At 33.0% G+C, this 20,385-nt stretch overlaps 3 protein-coding genes and 1 long non-coding RNA gene across 6 annotated transcripts; 2 read left to right on the top strand and 2 right to left on the bottom strand.

Moving 5' to 3' along the window:
- Window positions 1-245: 245 nt before the first annotated feature.
- Window positions 246-9,282, top strand: LOC105636671 (Polynucleotidyl transferase, ribonuclease H-like superfamily protein). The gene is made up of 10 exons (XM_012219996.4): window positions 246-471; window positions 603-670; window positions 1,314-1,452; window positions 1,819-1,953; window positions 3,994-4,070; window positions 5,276-5,357; window positions 5,434-5,489; window positions 7,745-7,831; window positions 8,106-8,196; window positions 9,022-9,282. The coding sequence occupies exons 3-10, from the start codon at window positions 1,326-1,328 to the stop codon at window positions 9,138-9,140; spliced, it is 774 nt and encodes a 257-aa protein (XP_012075386.1). The 5' UTR covers window positions 246-471; window positions 603-670; window positions 1,314-1,325; the 3' UTR covers window positions 9,141-9,282.
- An 810-nt stretch (window positions 9,283-10,092) lies between these two features.
- Window positions 10,093-13,006, bottom strand: LOC105636672 (sm-like protein LSM36B). 2 transcript variants are annotated; one of them, XM_012219998.3, is made up of 4 exons: window positions 12,920-13,006; window positions 11,894-12,055; window positions 10,491-10,604; window positions 10,093-10,369 (listed from the first exon to the last, which is right to left on the bottom strand). In XM_012219998.3, exons 2-4 carry the CDS (start codon window positions 12,006-12,008, stop codon window positions 10,323-10,325), a joined length of 276 nt encoding a protein of 91 aa, XP_012075388.1. In that variant the 5' UTR covers window positions 12,009-12,055; window positions 12,920-13,006; the 3' UTR covers window positions 10,093-10,322. The 2 variants fall into 2 exon arrangements, with proteins under 2 accessions (XP_012075388.1, XP_012075389.1); XM_012219999.3 differs by having other exon boundaries at window positions 12,916-13,006.
- Window positions 13,007-13,537: 531 nt separating this feature from the next.
- LOC105636673 (acyl-coenzyme A thioesterase 2, chloroplastic) lies at window positions 13,538-17,433 on the top strand. Of its 2 annotated transcripts, none has more exons than XM_012220000.4 (5): window positions 13,538-14,364; window positions 14,795-14,972; window positions 15,898-16,367; window positions 16,698-16,826; window positions 17,119-17,433. In XM_012220000.4, the coding sequence occupies exons 1-5, from the start codon at window positions 13,633-13,635 to the stop codon at window positions 17,269-17,271; spliced, it is 1,662 nt and encodes a 553-aa protein (XP_012075390.1). In that variant the 5' UTR covers window positions 13,538-13,632; the 3' UTR covers window positions 17,272-17,433. The 2 variants fall into 2 exon arrangements, with proteins under 2 accessions (XP_012075390.1, XP_089577579.1); XM_089721453.1 differs by having other exon boundaries at window positions 14,300-14,363; window positions 14,775-14,972.
- A 34-nt stretch (window positions 17,434-17,467) lies between these two features.
- On the bottom strand, window positions 17,468-19,748 carry LOC149496377 (uncharacterized). The gene is made up of 2 exons (XR_016320892.1): window positions 19,365-19,748; window positions 17,468-17,948 (listed from the first exon to the last, which is right to left on the bottom strand). It is a non-coding gene; the product is annotated as an uncharacterized LOC149496377 (long non-coding RNA).
- Window positions 19,749-20,385: the final 637 nt, after the last annotated feature.

The following is a 20,385-nucleotide window of genomic DNA, read 5'->3' on the forward strand; positions in this document are numbered from 1 at the left end:
ATGTGATTTATTTTTAAACCATAATCCTAAACCATAGCTAATTAAGAGATTTTAATAAAAATATGTAATATTTATTATTTGAGATCTTAATTTATAATTAGTTAATATAATATTTAATTATAAATTTTTTTAATATTACTGGATAGTGATCTTTTTAAAATATATTCTAAAATCTAGATATTAAATATCTAAATCCAGTTAACTTTTACCTTTTAATTTCCTATAACACAAACCGTGAGATTTTTTATGGTAATTACGAATTAGGCCTCAAATGCTGTCACTTTTTCTCCCCTGCAAGTAGTTTCTTCGTCTCCCTTCTCTGCCAAGTCTCTCGTCACATCAGTTATCACTCAGCAGTCTCCACTCGCCGGACACGACCTCCGATGCTTTTAACTATTCAGAAGTCGTAACAGTTAGTTTCATTTCTTCGTTCCATTGGTTTTCTCCACCGGCAACTACAAGCCACCAGCGGTACTCTTCTGTCTCCGTAACTCCTTATTTTATTCATTTAAAATTGGAGAAATTACGAAATAGAGAGTACACGTTATATTTAGATTGAAAGAAAATAGGGTACTGTTCGTAAAGGCGTTGGTAATTGGCAGGTGGAGGTTGTTGTTGCAGCTGCTTCACGGGGCATGCTCTTGAGTTCCGCTTTGAAGAGATTTTGAAGGTTCTTTCTTTTATTTTATTAAATCCTTTTGTTACGGGGAAACTTTTTCTGTGGTCTGAATCCTAGTTTTGATTATTTGTTTATGTGTTGTATCCGCCAAATGGTAAAAATGGTCCTCTCCTTTTGGCTTATGAATGTGATTCTGAGTTGATTGAAATTAGCTTTTGAAACCAACTCTGCAATTCGGTTTATCTCTTTTTGCTCATAGGTATAGTGATTATTGTCTTGTTACTGATCCTGTAGAAACATTTGCTGCTCAAAAAAAAAAAAAAAAAAAAATGAGGGATTTTCATTGCAACGCTACCATAACTTGATTTTGTCTCAGGAAATAAATTATAGTGCTGTCTAAATTTTCAACTTCTTGATAAAGCCAGTTTAAGAAGTGCTTAAATATCTGGTGAGTTGTTTTTATTTATTTATTTGGTTTGATTGCATTGGTCGAAAGATAGACGACAGTTGATAATGGTATATGATGGTAGTCATTTTGTTTGCTTTCATTTTGAAATCTGGCTCATTTGAAGAAAATTGCACATCTGATAGTGGCGTCTTGTCACCAAGGTGTAGATTAGAACCCATTTTGAAAGTAATCTGACTTTTTTGCTTGAACTAGAGAGTAGTCTCACTTTGCCTCATCAATTGGCAGCAAACGAAAAGCATGGACTACCTTTCGAATGCATTTTCTGTGTTGGACCTTGATGCTGAAGATGATCAAGTGGATGTTGTAGCTTCTCCCTCCATTTCTACTTCCTCCAAAGCTACACCAGTCTCTACAAATAACACAGGTACTGATGCGACGATTCCTTGTATGCAGTCATATAAACAAATTGGATGCTGTTAGGGTTGAGGTTCATATACCACTGCATGCTTGAGAAAGTTCTAATTTGGTTTAGGTTATTTCTTGCCTATTTGGAGCTTTATTTCCCAATGGTTGCTTACAATGTTAACACTGGGTTTAGGTTGTTCTTCTTGGCCTATGGCTGTGTGAGTGTAAAGTTTTTATCTGTGATTATTTTTTGAAATTATTTATTAGAAATTCAGTTGTTTCTTCTCATTTGGTTGATAAGACATCCAACTGGCATTGAAGGTGATAAAATATTTTATTTGTACTCAAGTTGCTTGATAATTGATATTTCTCTTTGACTGAACAGAAAGCAGTAGGAACAAGCTAAATGGATCTGTCTCTGGTTTGGGGTTAGAAAAAGAGAAACAGCATGAACAAAATCTAGTCACATCTTCAACAGCGTACAAAATGCCTCTTGTTTGGATCGACATGGAAATGACCGGTAACTGTGTCCATTATTTTATCTTTGCGTTCTTCCCTGTCGTTGACCAAAGAGCAAAGCCATAAACGAATTTTTTTGAAAAATGATTTTAAATTGGCGTGTATATATATATATATATATATATATATATATATTTTAAAAGATTATGTTATTCTTTCTCAAAATCTTGTGTGCACGGGGTAATAAATTCCTGTCAGCACTGGGCAGCTACCCTAGGCAGATGCAGGATGTATGTATCTGGAATCCTGGCTGTTTTATGTTTTATGATTGCGATTCTACTAGATGTAATATAATGTCATTGTTCTAATTGCCCATATAGTTATTGACTTGTTATCATATTTTTATTATATCATTTTCAGTTTTTATTTTTCCTATCTGGTTTGAATGGGGGAAAAAAAAAAAAACATAATCAATAGGATTGATAGTCATGCAATAAAGTGCCTTTTGATAATATGAGTTTTGGTTACTGTGCATCGTATTTTGGTTTAATTGTAAACAATATTACAATAGTATACTTCAAATTCTATGCCCATGTTAGATGAAAACTACCTGAATCACAAACATTATGATTAGTTCAACCAAGTAGATGTTGCACAAGAGTATGACGAAACAGAAACTCAATTAAGCATGGATGCATGTAAAGGTTACAATGGCAAGCCTGAAGTTCCACTCTCTAGTTTAAACAATGTTCTTTGTTAGATGGCATGCTGAAAGTTTCTTAGTTGAAAGAATATGCTGTGTCAGATGGCATGCTGCTTTGCCATTGAGCTCAAACATGTTAGATTTGTTGATGCAAGGTAAGATTTTATGAGGGGAAAACCAAATTTTCCCTTTGAACTTTGATACTTCTGGTCAATTGAGTCTCCTTGAATTTGAGCTAATTGAATCCTTGAACTCTTATTTTTAGTGAATTGAGTCCTTAATGGAACATCGTTTAAGGTCACTGTTAGACACATTATTAAAGTTGTTGTTATTAAATGAAATGAAAAGAATATGGGCCCAATTTACATGTAATTTAAGGTTAAGTGAGCTATTAATGATGGCGAAATTAGCTTCTCTCTTCTAAGTCAATAAAAATGACCCCTAAGTTTGTGAAGTAGGTTCCACTTAACTGTCTGTTACAATCATGCGTTCAATGAGAATTCAATTGATTAAAAATAAGAGTTTCAAGATTCAATTGGCTCAAATTGAAGTAAGAGGACTCAATTAACCAAAGCATTAGAATTCATGGGGGGCAAATTGGGTTTTTTCAGTTCTTTTACATAATTGTGTTATGCAGTTGAAAAAGAGGAAAAAGAATGAATGAAATAATAGTAAAAGGAGAGGGAAACATAATGGGGAAGAAGATGGAAGGCAGCAAAATGTGAATTAGCGTCAAATCCTATATCTGTTCTTCTCACCAAACAACATTATTGGATTACGGAACTTAGAAAGGGTGCTTCCATATAGACATTGGAGTCAACTCCAAAATAGAAAAAAAAAATTGTAACAAGTAAATACCTACGTAGAAAAAACTCTTAAATAGAAGGATTGAAGCTCGCTTTTCCTGGGAAATATCATCTTAGGAAAGAAAATTTGTAATAATAATAAGGAAGAAAATAAATTCCTTAGATAATATTGAAACTCCTAATACATTAAAACTATGCTTTTGCTGAATAAGATCATCTTATAGAGGAGATTAATTTACTCATATTAGTAAAATGAAAAGTCTTGTGAAAAATCAAAATTTTCAAAATGTAGTGGGAAAAGGTCCTGATGTTTTTCTCCCATGTATGTGCTTTGCCTTAAGGGTTTTACGTTATCTATCAAATACCATACAAGTTATAGAAGTGATTTTTCATTGTGTTTGAAATGTTTGGTGTGTTTATTTGCATTGAATGTGCTCATAAGCACAATGCTGAGCATAAGTTTGTTATTGTTGTTGATTTTTGTGCCACTTACATTATTTGTTTGAACAATTATGTGGTTATTAGCTAGTACAATGATGTCAAAACAAGAATGCAAATATTTACTCTTTATTTTGCTTGCACTGTTGCTCAGGTTTGAATATTGAAGTTGATAGAATACTGGAGATTGCTTGTATTATCACTGATGGCAATTTGACTAAATCGGTGGAGGTATTTTGGACTGTTTTATGATGCTTGATTTATGGCTTTGTTTTGTGTTTATTTAATTGCATTCGTGTTTGAATCTTGAAATGGTTTGTGATTTTCATAGCAAAATATTGCTGTTTGTTGAAACTACTGTAACACAATCATGGAATGGACCACACAACCCTTTCTATTTTTTTTTTTTTTTTAAAATCTCAGAAATCTGCTTCTAAATTGAGTATTACAATTTACAACCCTTCGTATAGATACTAAAATCCTACTAGAATAAGGCCTTAAAATTCTAATAGAATAAGGTTGTGAACATAACATCCTAATAAAATAAATTATTGAACATCAAATCCTGATAGAAACAGTATGACAATTCTAAATAAGTTTGACTAAAAACACAATAACCTTAACTTGAAAATTTGCTATAATAGTGTGAACAGTATCACAAACAAAAACTTTGCTCCCGCGTCAACTTATTCTCTAGGAAGCTACATAGTTGTAATGCGACCCATTCCACAATTGTTTCAGCATGTGGTAAATTATAACAGATTTTATAAACTGGCATACATTTGACAGGTTTCAGCTTGCCCAAGCTTGTCCTCCTAAAAAATCACACGATTGTGACAGGAGAAAGTCCTTGTTGGGACAAGCTTATCGTGTCCCAAAATGCACTAAACACAAGATAAGGAGGATTTGTCCGTCAAGTTGTATGTAGCAAATGGATGAAGCCAAATTTTCTACCTAATTGTTTCACGAGGACTCGCTTATCACCTTTGCTTTTTTTTTATGTTTAAATTTAGTGTAAGAGAGAAGCCATGCCCTTGATATAAAACCTCTAACCATGTCCTTGATATAAGAGATCTATGACAATGAATTAAAATTATTCATACTACACTTTGATGATATGGAAAAGTGGCTTAGCCTTCATTTCTTAAGAATGGTTCTAGGTCAAATGAATAAATTTTGCATTTTAAATTGCATTATTTATCTTTTTCTATGTAAGCTATGTTACACTGCAATGGGCTATTTACTTTCAATTAAACTTGAATGTTGTGAAGCATAGTTTGTAAACAAAGTGTTTGAATATGTTTGTACGCTTAAATCTGCTATGTTATTTGAACCTAATTATGTTGCACTAGTCATGCTTGTGCCATTGTGTTTGATTTGGTGTCATCTAGGTATGATGCATTCTAACTCATTTTCAACATTGTCTCCAATCTTAGGGTCCAGATTTGATCATCCATCAAAGTAAGGAGTGCTTGGATCAGATGGGAGAATGGTGTCAAAGTCATCATGCAGCTAGTGGTAAGAAGACAAACGATAAAAAGACAACTTACATGCTTTCTTCAATGAAATTTAACAAGTTCGCAAATTGTTCTAGGTTTGACAGATAAAGTGCTGCAAAGTTCAGTGAGTGAAAGGGAAGCTGAGAAGCAGGTTTGCAAGATTTTTCTTAAGTTGAATGGATGTTTTGGCATATATTTTAGACAGTTGATATGGTTTATTGTGGTTATTAGGCCTTTAGTAACTGTAAGTGATTATGTGAATGATTCTGGCTAAAGCGATCAATTATGGAGCTAAATTAATTAGCTTGTGGGCAGATTTTTCCTTTCCTTTTTTCTTTATTTTTGGTTGTGCTGAAAAAAGTGTTTCACATGGTCTTTTGATAGCTTTAAGAGATTTTTGTTATGTTGTCTTCTTTTAAATGGTTTTGAGATAAATTTTCACTTGCCTTTCCACGATGATGGAATGGCAGATTGAGACATACCATCAATGTCTCTGGTGGAGCCATGCATTATGTCTAATTTATCTAGGTATACAGTTGTAAACTTGTAACAAAATCAAGTGTGCCTTGATTAGTCATCTTGCTTTTTAAGTTAGATATGTCTGATACAATTATTATTATCTGAAATTTATGGTCAAAGTCCATTTCATGATAGTCATTTTTACAAGCTTCGTCAGAGTTCTGAATGTGTTGTCTCAAATAAGTGATGAAAAGAAAATGATATTTCTGTTCAGTTTATTTGTTTTGTGGTTTTTCCTAGTGGTTGGATGGATGCTTTGAAGATTGGTAACTTTGGTCAATTTGATTATATAGTTCCTGTATTTAATCTAGTTTTGAATTCCTCTTGCAAATTTTTAATTTATTTTTACCTGGCCTTCTCAGGCCACACTTGCACATTGTGCCTATGCTCTAAGTTTTGTTTTGGGGTTAAGAAAAAGGAGGGAGGGTGGTGTAAGTTTACCCCCTTAACACTCCTCCCCATTTTAACTGTGGTTGACTATTGATTATGTATCAAAGACAAAGGATTATGCTTATAATCACTCTTCTTGTTGGGGCTATTGACCAAAAGCGTGATTCTTATTATACTGGATGATGAGTGCTCAGATCAAGTGAACTTGCTGCAGAAGTTTGACCTTAGCTACATTTAGCACTGTGGCAGGCTACCCCTTATGCATCCTGGTCGCTGACATCCTTGTTACATGATCCTTTATTCCTATCCATCTGTTGATTCCTTTCTAGGTTTAAAAGAAATCTATCGAGTGTATTTAGAGAGAACCACTGCCCTTGATTAGCAAGGACATGCTTGCCTGAAGCAAGCTGCTTTAATATTGCACTTTCTGATTACATGATGCATGGATGATATGAGCTATCTGAGTGACTATTTATTTGTTTTACCATATGTGTAAAATCAGGCTTTTGAACTTTATACATATAGGGAAAAGAATCTAGGATTTGTAGCTTGTCTGGGTATTGAGTTGGCCTGCAGAGAAAAGGATGGCTGGATGTGGGAAACCATTGTGCTGGTATATATGGGTAGTAGTAGAATCTAGAGTTTCAAGGTAAGAGCCTTTTTAGTAAAAGGAGCTTAAAATTCGCTGCATAAGATGTTATAGAACTGCCTCTACTGTTGGGCTTTGTACCACCATGAAAGGATAAATTCCAACCATCTTGCATTTTGTTAGACACTGCGATAAATGATTGATTGTAGCTTCAATTTTGCAAGTCTGACAAAAACCAAAAGGTGCTCAATTTGCTGAATGCTACATGGGAAAACATGTTTTTTATGAGTTTATTTGGTAGAGCACCTTGCCTTATTTCACACTCCAATGCAATCCACACAAAGTGTTAAACACTGTGCCTATCAGCTCCAATTGGCTCTTCCAATTTCTTTTTGCTAAACCTTGGCTTTATAACTGATCTTGATGCGAAATTTGTCATTCAAGTGTTGTACGCAGATTATGCATCATAGAGTTATTGTGTTCTATTCTTCCTGTGTTTCTGTATTTTCAGCTATTTTTGAGAGTGAATGTTTTTTAAATTTATTTCTTGCTCTTCTTTCTTTCTTTCTTTCTTTTTTTTTTTTTTTTTTTTTGAAAAAAAAAATTTTCCCCTTTGAATACAAGTGAATATGTTTTAGATGTAAAGATCATTCTTGATAGTATATAATGTTTGCATTGGCATACGAGTGAATGGTCATGTTTCTTTTTCCTTCCATTTTAAATCTACTAGGATCTAATTATTTTAAGTTTCCTTGCTTTAGCATTGTGTCCTCATTTTGTATAAAGTAATTTCAGACCGTTGCAATCTTGTTTGTTGCTTTGGTTTTTACCTCATAAGATAATGTAATCATAGGTTTGGTTCTACAAATCAAAGTATGCTATAATATAATTGTGCTGGAATCATGCAGGTTATTGAATTTGTCAAGAGACACATCGGTACATACACCCCACTTTTGGCAGGAAACTCTGTGTATGTGGATTTCCTATTCCTAAAGGTATCTGAGAGAAGTTTATACTTTACCTTTCCTCTATTGTGCATAATATGTGTGATTAATGCATTATTGTGGTCATTAGCTATTCATCCTAATTCTACCATGGATCCTTATTTTCTGTTTGCTCTTTCATTATTTGAAAGCATAAAGTATGTGCTACATCCATCCTTATATTGCACATTCTCCCAGCAGTGAATAATCATTCTCCAACTTCTATTATTTTAATTCTATATAGTTTCATTGTCCTCTTTGTAACCAATTTTTTATCATTTTGCAGAAGTACTTGCCGGATTTGGCTAGTCTCTTCTCCCATGTCGTCGTTGATGTTAGTAGTGTCAAGGCATTGTGCATTCGTTGGTATCCCAGAGGTAAAAATCTACATTACCATGCTAATTCTGAAATTTAGTTCTGTAACATCCATTATTTATCACGATTGCAGTGGGTGGATGAGTGCTGCAAGCATTCATCTATCAGCTTATATTCTTATAGTTGTTAAATTGAAGTAATATTGCTTTTTACTTGGAAAGAAATGCAATTAACGGAGTTCAGTTACAATTTGACTAACTGTTAGTTTTGAGTCACTCATTTTCTCAAAAAGAGAGAACTGAAATTCCTTTGAGGTTAAGAATATTTATCTGATAAATTTATACTACCTATATGTTTATGCACTTCCAGTTCAATTAATCATCAGTTCTAAAACTGAAAATATTTTGCTGAACTCAGCGGTTGATTTCCCCAATTTTTTGATTGATTGTTCAGTTTCAGGTTGGTCCTTTTTTTTACTTCATCTTTTTTTTTTGTTTGTTTTTTGCCCAACCTTAGTTTTGAATGTACCAGTAAATTCTGCGATACTCTCCACTCTCTAGGGTGTTTATGGGATTCAGCGTAAGGCTGCTGTGAGTTACAATAAACCAAGCTAGCTAATTCTTACAGATCTTGAGAGATTGAAAATGTTGAGTGATGATTTCCATTCTTCTTTTCCCTTCAATCGTGGACCTCTTCTCTTTTTTTAGTATCGTTTCAGAAATCTCCATTAAATCTTTTACATGCACAGACTATCAAAATTTTCTTGTTCTGTATCACTACAACTACCAAGTCATTCAGTTATGCTTGTCTGCATTTGAGCTCATACATGACGGCTCAGAAATGCTTAAGATCTTAAAAGCTTGAATAGCGTTTTTCATGTCAAACAGATCAGAAGCGAGCGCCTCCAAAGGAAAATAAACATAGAGCAATGGATGATATTAGAGAGAGTGTTAGGGAGCTCAAATATTACAAGGAGAACATATTTAAGGCAAGGTCCAAGAAGTGATCTTTAAAGCATCAGTATATGTAAAGAGGCTTGCCATATTTAAATGTATTTTGGGTTGAAATGTTCTTTTTCAATACATGTAATTTAGTTCCAACAAGCTCAGTTTCTGTTTGCATGGATTATGCATCAATATTTTTCATTACGGGGTGAGCATATGTTTGGTATGATTTGAAAATTTTTTAAACCTATCGAACCTAACTGAACTGCAAATTTTTATTTAGGATTTTTTAGGTTTAAATTGATTAATATGATGAAACTCAAGTCATATTGCCTTATTAAGCTATTAACTGTTCAGTATTTTTTTTGACCATAAATGTTCTAATTGATTCAAGTATTGGTGCTTTTTTATGAATTGCCATTTGCTATGCTAACTTGCGTTTGCTGCAAAAAAAATTTACATAATTTTCAGAAGAATTTAATGTCTTTTTTAATAGCTAGTCATATGAAATGAATTTGAATTTGTATTGGACTTTTAATCAGCATGACATTTAATATTAAATGTTTTATGATTTTAAATAACTAGAGATCAAAGTGAATTTTCATAAAAAATTTGTAATAGATTCATATGAAATTTATTTTATGTAATCATGTTAATTCATAAATGAACTTTCTATATTTGAACTAATTGTAAAATTAGTTCTAAACATGTAACTTTACCAGCTTGTACTTTAAATTTATTAGCTTCAGTAGTCACTCATTTCAATTTAGAATTCAATTTTCAAATTTTATCAATTTTAGTAAAATTAGTTTCAACATAACTGGTTTCATAGAATCAAAAATGTAGAATTCCAAATGAATTTTCATTCATACCAAAAAATTTTATAGAACTTTATAAAATTACAAGTTCTAGTGTATTTTGATATCAAAGAGTGGAAGTGTTGAACTCAACCCAACTAAACAAATATCCGGCTAAGCATGTATAAATATAAATAGATAGAAATTGCAGAGCATATAAAGTTGAGAGGCTAATCAACCCATAACATCCATCAAACTGTGGAGCAAAATACAATTATTACAAACGTTAGTTCTCAAATATCCATAGTCGATATGGGGGAATAACTGCAAATGTGACTTAAAACGTTGTCAAGATGCTATCTTACTAACCTAGTGATATTACATGAAAGATTTAATCATAAAAAAGCATTAAGTCAAAATCTTCTGCTCTTTTACGACACTGCGATGCTAAGCCCCATCTGCTAATGTCCTCTTTGACGTACTAATGTACAGAACTGCAATAAAAGATTATTGTTACTATTTTATTAAAAATTTAATTACTGGCTTCACTGCCATGAAGCTGAATGACAGGACATGGTAAATGGTAAGTAAATGAATATGGAATTTGTTCGTTACCATTGTTTCCGCGAATAAAAGCATCACCATATTTGTTCTTCAGTTGTCCATTAACATATTCTTCAGTTTGCTCCATTGCTATGTTCATGTATCCATCTAGACAAGCTAAAATACCTGCATAAAAGTATTTTAAGTATCAAGAAATACTGCTCAAGAGTCAACACATGCTTCTGTAATATGGCTACACGAAATGAGCATGCTAGCCAACCATAAACCTACGATAGCATGTCAGACCCAAAATCTACTGCTCTCTGCACAAAACCTCCATGAAGGACAATAAGAAAAAGAGACAAAAAACAAACATAAATTGCCTTCCATGCGCAACCTACATCCAGCTAGTTAAGGTTAAAATGGAAAAGAATTTACAACAATGGATAAGAGTAAGACACCAAAAACTTTGACTTTAGAATAACTAAAGGATCCGTCTTGCAGGGGCCAACACCCTAGTTACAAGATGTCAACTACTATTCACTACATGTTTCAAGATGCAAGGTTAGAAATTGTCTCAATTTCAACAAAAAAAGAAAAAGAAGGTTCAGAGATTGTATAATATTGATAACGCAGACACACGCATGCATGTACTTTTCATTAGAGCCATAGCAGTCATTAGGCCAGTGAAAGAAATTTTATGCTTTGCAACATATCAGAAAACAGATGAAGGGGGCACTAATCTATATCCTCTTATATGGATTGCATATTGTGTGCCCTTAATTTTACACTGTCCAAAGGGAAATAGGTAAATAAAAAATGACCATTATTTGTATAGCTTGAGTTGGCAATCATGTGTAAGCCAAATGATTAAATACTGGAACATTTATGAGTTACAGTGTTTTTCTGTGTAGACTAGTCCAATTGCATGGCAAAGAGACTTCAGTTAGTAATACAAATCAGAAAAATAGGTATGAAAGAAAAGTTGATAACAAGTAAGCGAATAAATTTCTGATCCCTTATATTATATTTTTCTTTTGCTTTGTTAGAAAAATATCGCTTCAATTGTAACATTACAACACTATCATGTTTCATATATAGCACAAGGCATTGCAACAAAAGGGCAATAAATTTGCAAGTTAAGAGAAACCTTCTAATAGAAGAATTTCTCACCTATCTCCAGTGTAACAGTATCAAACCATTGTCAGTGGAAAGAGGACAATAAAAGGACCACTGAATATGGTAGGTGTTTCATCATAGATAACAATCATAACTGGCCTATGAGCTTATAATGTAAGCATGAGTGCAACTTTCAATAGATAATTCAATTCTGAACTTTAAAAGCTATACACGACAAGTACTATATCTAACCGTATAGTCAAAACACCAGTGGAAAATTGAATAAAATTCATTGATGAAAAATAAACAAATATAAAAGTAATAATATGTGAATAATAGAGAGATTAGAGATTAACCTCGATAATCAACACCAGAATTCAGTTTGACAACAACTGGTCGGCCACGAATTGATTTAAGGAAGTCTGCAGGGGTTTTTGTGGTTGTCGACCCTTTTTCTCCTCCTCCGCTCATCTCTATTTTATCTACAGTGAAGATAAGCTTCTTCCAAAACACAGCAACTGCAACAAGTTAAAGATATACCATTTTAACAAATCGAAACATGATTAAAATCCGGGAACATCAACCAACCAAAAAATTAACACGACATGTTTCTGACAATAGAGCACAATTGCTAGCTCTAAAAAAAAAAAATAGTAAAACGAGCGACTTTCCTGTGCACTTGCTTAAGCACATTTAAGAACATAAACCATAGAAAGATTCTAAACAGCATCTAAGTTTCTGCAATAGCCAAATGAAAATAGCCCTATGTAGCCCATGCAAACACCAGTACAACTAACCAAATCTAGAGCTACCATGCACCAAAGAGGGCATCACAGAGGTAAAGATCTAGGATATTCTAGTGATGTGGGTGTGATTTATGGGAGGGGAGAGCTACCCTTTGTGCAGTTCATATAATTGACACCCTTGATTCTTTCATCCACACACCCTCAAATCACCAAAAGGAAAGGATAAAAAAAAAAAAAAAAAAAAAAGAGACTCCTATCCATGGAAATTTTTTATTGTCCAATTTTTTACTGGTGAATATCCATGTAATTGTCATTCAAAGTAGCTACCTACATTTGCACAGCACTTTTCTGCATTATTTTTAGCAGAATTACAAGTATGCTAAGTAGGTTTCACATTTTTCATTGCTTTAAGGACCCAAGACAAACACCTTATGCAAAGTACCATGAAACAAAAAGCTAACATGTTAGACGGAAGAAAAAAAAAAAAAAAAAAAAAAAAAGGAAGCCAAGCTATGGTATAATTCACAGAAAGAAACCCAACAACAAATACAGATTAAACAATAAAAAATAGATCGTAGTTCAAAAATACAAACAAGATTGAGAGGAAGACGAAAATAGTATTTGGGAATTACCTACCGATTTTCTTGCTTGGATTTTGAACACAGACAGAAAGGGGAAACTGAATGAGCAAGCCGAAGACAGACAGCCCTATGTATCTGCACTCTGCGACATAGTATATATTTATATTAAGCGTCGTCGTTTCACAAAATAGGAGGCTTTCATTCTATTTGAGACATAAATGAAACTAATTATCGAATATGCAGTAATTATTAGTAACTATCAAATAGATATTTTTATTTTTTTAATTTATACATATATTTTCACACTCTAATTAGCTAAATCTTTTAACAACAGAGACTCGATTTTAACTATTTTATTAAGCTTGCCTTCCAATTTTATTTTTAATTTTTTATTAGGTTAGTAAAGTTAAATGTACATTTTTTTAATTTTATTATTAGTATGATAGTTTGTTACATATGCTAATAATGTTTTTATAATTACAATTATTTGTATAATTTATAAACGTGTTGATATATTTACCTTTCAAAAAAAAAAAAAAAAGTGTTGATATATTCTGTTATCCACATAACAAATTAATTTGGGCAGTAAATTTGTTTGAAATTAAGCCCAAGCCCAATACCAAGCCCAAAACATTCAATTTGCCAGGATCTGTTTATGCATCTGTCAAACTGAAGAAAATTTTATTCTTCTTCTTCTTCCTCTAAAAGAAAAGAAACGCGCGTTACGCTCAATCATGTATCGCTGAGCATTTCTCTCCATTCTTAATCATGAAACCACTCAATAAACCACTCGCTCACCGTCTCCTCGATAAATCTAAACCCAACTTGTCATCCTTCAAAAACTTCACTCTCCCTATTGATCTTGATCCACAAACACCATCACCTGATCACTTAATTAATTCGTCAGATACCTGTTTTGCCAATTCATGGAAACAATTGAATCCCACTTTAAATGTCTTTTTTTCTAATTCAAAATCTGGGTCGCTTTCAGATTCGAGTAAAGTTTCAAGCCTCGGCATTGGCAATGAACCGATCTCGAATACCCAATTGTCCAATTTATCCAAACAAACAAAATCCATATTCAGAACCTCATTTTTCTTTCAAACAAGATATTTTTCAAGTGAAAATCAAAATCCGCCAAATGGGTTTCCAACGGTTTCCACAGTTACCTCACAGCTTCAAAGCTCTGAGCCAATTGATGCAGGCTCTTCGATTCGAAAACCTATCAGTTTATGGCCTGGAATGTACCATTCACCAGTAACAAACGCTTTATGGGAAGCAAGATCGAGCATATTTGAGAAACCTGTCGATTCACCGGTTGATGGGAGTGTACAGAGTGAGTTGGTAACAAAAACTCCATCAAAGAGCAGGACTAGTATTCTTTATAATTTTTCTTCTGATTATGTACTTAGGGAGCAGTATAGAAATCCTTGGAATGAGGTTAGGATGGGCAAGTTGGTTGAAGATCTTGATGCTCTTGCTGGAACCATTTCCTATAAGGTATAAAATCCTTTTAGAAGCTGCGTATGTTGGTAGTGTCGTTGCTCTTATCTCTCAACGACTTGAGTTCTAATTAGTACGGAACGTGTATTTGATTATTTTTATTTATTTATTTTGTTAAGGTAACAATGTATAACTATGTTAATTGTTTATATTCTTTAAATTTCAAACCGGAATAATTTTGAATTGGAAATAGCCGACTCTATCTGCTACTATGGTGTTTCTAAGAGTATCCTCAACGCAGCTAGAGCTAAATGGTATGAGATTGAACTTCCATTGTGTGTATTTTCTATTAGTTTTCTATGAGACAATTACATGTCAATTTTCAAATATTTAGGAATATAGTTTTCTATTTTATACACCAAACTACCATCATCTAAATTTTTTATTTATTGTCATGATTTTAATCTGTAATTTGCTTCTTGACCAGCACTGCTGCAATGAGGATGGCATAACAAGGCCTATTTTATTGGTCACTGCTTCTGTTGATAGGATGGTTCTGAAAAAACCAATTCGGGTTGATGCTGATCTGAAAATAGTTGGTGCTGTTACATGGGTTGGGCGGTCATCCATGGAGATCCAGTTGGAGGTGACTCAGTCAACAGAAGGTACTAGCTGAATAATGGATATGTTTGTCAAATTTCACAAACGAGACTGTTTTAGATCCAAGTTTTTTTGTCATAGCCTTTGTTTGATAATCTCTAACATCTGATAACCTGGTTTATTATGCCATATGGTATTCTATAATATTGAAGTTTTTGGGAAAGTTACCGAAGAAACTAGTGCCATACAATATTAAATGATATAACTGGGCTGCTACAACTTACAACTGTAATAGTAAAGCTCATACCAGAAACGATTAGAGCTGTAGTAGTGTTGTAATGTGCTGGACATCCAGAAACCCTTCAGACATTTTCATGTGCATTTTTTTACTTCTTCTTGTCGAATCAATCATCTGAAAATACTTGAATATCATGTACTTGATTAGTCAAATCCATTATGCACATTAAGTACATTTAGCAGTGTGTACAAAGAAAATATATCCAAATGGCAGTTTCTCTTTTATGAAGGAGAATGTGAAAAGTGTTAATAAGTGTTGCCTTTTAATATAAAATTACATTGAACTCCAAATTGCTTGCTGTTACTGAAGAAGCTACAGAATAGTATAAGAAAATCATGATCCTGAGTTAGACGCTACCTTGCAATGAAGCACAATTTTGGAAGCAGGTACTATTGATTTAGAATTTGAAATTACTTTGATATTACTAGAAGAATTCCCTCTTTGTTAATTTTCTTCTCTCGCGTAGTCTAATTTCCTGTGACTCTGGCATCTTAGTGAACACAGAAGCCGTTAAACCTCTTGGTATGCTTTTGTACTCTGCAATTTCTTGACATGTTTAATGTCTACGCCTCAACAACACAACTTTAATGAGCTTGGCATTTTCCTACCATAGCATTTTAAAAAAAAAAAAAGTTCCAAGATTATATTTTCCACTCTTTAGCAATTTTTTAATGAAGAAACTTGTTTTGCAGGGGCCTCCAGTCCATCAGACTCGCTTGCTCTAACTGCAAATTTCACATTTGTGTCTCGTGACCCAAAGACAGGAAAATCAGCTCCAGTTAACCGGATCTCACCTGAAACTGAAGAAGAAAAATTACTTTGGGAAGAAGCAGAAGAAAGAAACAAAACAAGGAAAAAGATGAGAGAAGAAAATAAAATGGATGCTGAGAATAAGGACAAGGAGAGGCTCCATGCATTGCTGGCAGAAGGGCGGGTCTTCTGCGACATGCCGGCATTGGCAGACAGAGATAGCATTCTAATAAAGTATACTTGCCATCGGAACTCCTTGATCTGTCAACCACAGCAAAGGAACATCCATGGTCGCATCTTTGGAGGATTTTTGATGCGTAAAGCATTTGAGCTGGCTTTTTCAACTGCTTATGCATTTGCCGGCGCAGCACCGCGCTTTCTTGAAGTTGATCATGTTGATTTCGTTAAACCTGTGAGCTTCAATCCTTGCAATGACTGATATTCACACAATTTTTTAAAACTTCAAGTAGCATCTTCCCAACTTAGTAGATAGAACTCACTACCTAGTGAATGCTTTTGAATGTGTCTTCATATAGATAAACATTATTTAACAGTAGTTGTGCAAATACTGAATGCATAAATGATGCAGAAGAAAGTTATATATTTTACTATTTTACCTTAACGATGTAGATGAAGCTCATGGTAAGTTCAAACTTCAATTCCATTATTTCTGGAGCCTTCAGCAATATTTAGATTTACTTATGCATGCAGATAGGATTAATATTTGTGTTTACTAATGCAGGTCGATGTTGGAAATTTTCTTCGCTTGAATTCTTGTGTTTTGTACACAGAGCTTGACGACCCCACTAAACCAATGATAAATGTGGAAGTTGTAGCTCATGTTACAAGGCCTGAGCTAAGGTCCAGTGAGGTAAGCGCCTGAATTCAAATTGACAGGGATGAAATTCGATAAAGAACCATAACTCAGCTATCCAGATACTTCTCTAGGCACAAGAACTTTTTGTCAGTCACTCTCTATTCCAGTAAAACATAGTGATCCATTTCTTTTAAACTTCTATACATAACAAATGGGATAGTTGCTGATTATGCCAATTTCTAGATCATTTGGTATATCCAATTGCTTTTAATTTCCATGCCAACTTTGTTACACAATACTTACGCATCTCCATCTTCTTCCAATGCATTGTGTGCAATTTGAACAGGTATCTAACAAGTTCTATTTCACATTTACTGTCCGTCCTGAGGCCATTGAAGATGGATTGAGGATTCGAAATGTTGTTCCTGCTACCGAAGAAGAAGCTCGTCGAGTTCTGGAACGTATGGATGCTGAGAACTCCCACATTGCAAAATCATGAAAGCAGATTCACTCTCGCAGTTACTTCAACAGTCCAAATGCAAATGAAGCTTTTTTTTTTTTTTTTCTCTTTTTCTTATTACTACTCTCAACATTTTTGTTATCTGTTAGTAATTAAATTTATATGATAGGCGAATAAATCAAAATTAATAATTTATTTTAATATTGAATTAAAAATTAATGTTTAAATAAAGAAGTAATTTTAAATACCACATGAATAATAAAAAATCAGCTGATTACAGTTTCGATCTTGGTTCCTTAACAGTTCTAAAACAGATGTTTCTAGACAGTTCTTTTGGGATATAAAGGAATCAAAGGTCATGTAGTTTCAACTTATACAAATTTCATATTTTACCTCAGTCACTATTTGAACCGGTGGGAGTTCCCGCTGAGGACCCATCGGAAAGATCATGTAAATCTTCACATCCTTTGGTAAACTCTTGTGCCCTTAATTCGGCTTTGATCCAATCATCCAAGCATGATTGTGCTTCTATTAATTCAGGTGTCATCTTAGATTGTGTTTCATTTAGTATGTTTCCCTTCGCACTAAAAGCTTCTTCAACTGCAATAGTCGAAACTGGTACTGCTAAAATTTGTTTTGCTATTAATGCAAGGGTTGGAAATATATTAGTACGACGATTCCACCAATCTAGAATTGGAAAATTGTTACCTGCAAAACTATCATCAAACTCGAAAAAAGTATTAACATAATTGTCGAGCTCCAGAGTAGAACTGGAACTAGATACCCTAGATCTTCTATGTGCTTCTAATAATATACGTTCAGCAACACTGATCTTTTTGGTTGCAAATGATGGATTATGAACATAGGAAAAATCAGAAGTAGATGAACCAGAATATTGAACAAATTCTGTATATAAATCTACAATATTTTTTCTAACTTCATTTAATATAACATTTACATTAACACTATCTTCTACATCAAGATTTAACATTTCATAATAAAGAGTCAAATAATCACATAAACCGTCAAATTTACATCTAGGATCAAATACACAAGCAATAAGAAAAATGGGTGGAATATTTTTAAAATAATTTAACCATTTATTTTTCATTAAAAAAATACAATCTTTTAATAATTCATCATTTTCAAAATTTTTAAGTACATCAATAATATTAATGCATGTAGGCAAAAATAAATGAGATGTAGGATAATAAACCCTACTAAAAGTATATGTAGCATCATTAAAAACTTTTAAAATATCCAGAACTTTTGTACAAATTTCCCAATTTTGTGGATATAAGTTAACTTGTGTCACATTATTAGTAAAAAATGTGCACAATAATTCTCTATACTTAAAAGACTCGTTTAATAATTCATACGTTGAATTCCAACAAGTTGGAACATCCTTTGGAAAACGTTTTAATCTTTTATTATTTTCCTTACAAAATTTAATCCAATTTCTCATTATTTGAGGATGTCCCCATAAAAATGAAATAGCTTTTTTAATAGGAGAAATAAATGAATCAAGAACTTGTAAACCATCTTGTACACATAAATTTAAAACATGACATGCATATCTAATATGAAAAAATTTCTCACCAATATTGGGTTCACAAATTTTTTGAAGGTCAACATTTGGTGCAATGTTGGCAAAGGTATTATCTAATGAAAGTGAAAAAATCTTTTTGGTTAATTTATATTCATCTAAAATTGAATTAATCATCCTATATATATTATTTGCAGTGTATCTTTCATCAAGAATACGAAATGCAATAATTCTTTTTTGAATATTCCAATCATCATCAATCCAATGACATGTAATGCTCATATAAGAATACATTTGCCAATACTCATTCCAAATATCACAACAAATTGAAACACAAAATTTCATTTGTGAAAATAAAAGTTCTAACTCTTTTTTACCTTTTTTATATAAGGAGATAATAGTTTTTTTTACAGTATTTCTTGACACTCGTTTAGCATAAGGACTTAAAACATTTTGACAATATTGATTAAAACTTATTTTTTCACCAAAACTAAAAGATAAATGTTCCATAGAAATCATTTTAGCTAATTCTTCACTTTGTTTTTCTTCAGAATATCGAAATAAAGAAAAGTTAGGAGATATGTACCTAAAAATTTGTATTTGAGACCGATCAATTCCTATTTTTGTTGGATGTTGCGTACCTTGATCATGCTCTTGTTGTGAGTTGTCTTCATCATTAAATTTAGATTCTTGAGTTGAAACATCCATATTTTCATTTGGATATTCCTCAAAATCGAATTGTGTTTCCTCAATTTTTTCCTTGCCTTTTGTAGAACTTGAATTTCCTGCACTTGACATTATAGAATAATAATATGTAATGTGTAACTTGAGATTGAAGATATTATTTGAGAATAATTTGGATGATTTCAAGGAGAATAATTAGAGATTGGAGAAATTATTTGAGAATAATTTGGACAATAATTATAAATTGGAGAGTTAAGAGAGATAGGTGAGTAGAGAGAAATAATTTGGTGTGAGAATAAATGAAGATAATTGGTGGGTATTTATAGTAAATCTAAAAAATCTAATTTCCACAAATACCCTTAAAACTAGCCGTTATATAGCCGTTTATAGTTGTTAGAAGGGTTAGTTTGGGGATTTTGATAAAAAATTTTAAAAAAATAAAAAGAATGTGTTGGAACCAGTTGGACAGCCAATTTGAACAGCTGATTTGAACCAGTGAAACCACTGGTTCTAACCATTATTAATCAAATTTCAATTTTTTTGGAACCATCGGTTTGAAATGTCGATTTAAACCGTCGACACTGTTAATTCTAACTTCTTGTTAAAACTTTCAGTTCCAGTCGATTTGGACTGGTTTTCGGAATTACGGGTTCATAGTTCCAGTCGATTTGGACTGGTTTTCGGAATTGCGGGTTCATGGTTTTAAAATCAGTCCGAACCTCCAAATATAGTTCTGGTTCTAACCGGTTCCGGAACTGCACAGTTCCAGTTTTGGTTCCAAACTAGCAGTTCTGGTGATTTTGGTCACGCCTAATAGCTACTGAGCAATACAAAATCTACTAAGAAAATTTTAAATTCAAAGGACTGGTTCAAGAAAAGCGCAAAAGCTCAGCAAACCTGAGATTGAAAAACAAAAACAAACA

The sequence above is a fragment of the Jatropha curcas genome, chromosome 5 (assembly GCF_041381405.1).
Source record: "Jatropha curcas cultivar XTBG-Jc1 chromosome 5, XTBG_Jcur_1.0, whole genome shotgun sequence".
Classification (NCBI taxonomy): domain Eukaryota; kingdom Viridiplantae; phylum Streptophyta; class Magnoliopsida; order Malpighiales; family Euphorbiaceae; genus Jatropha; species Jatropha curcas.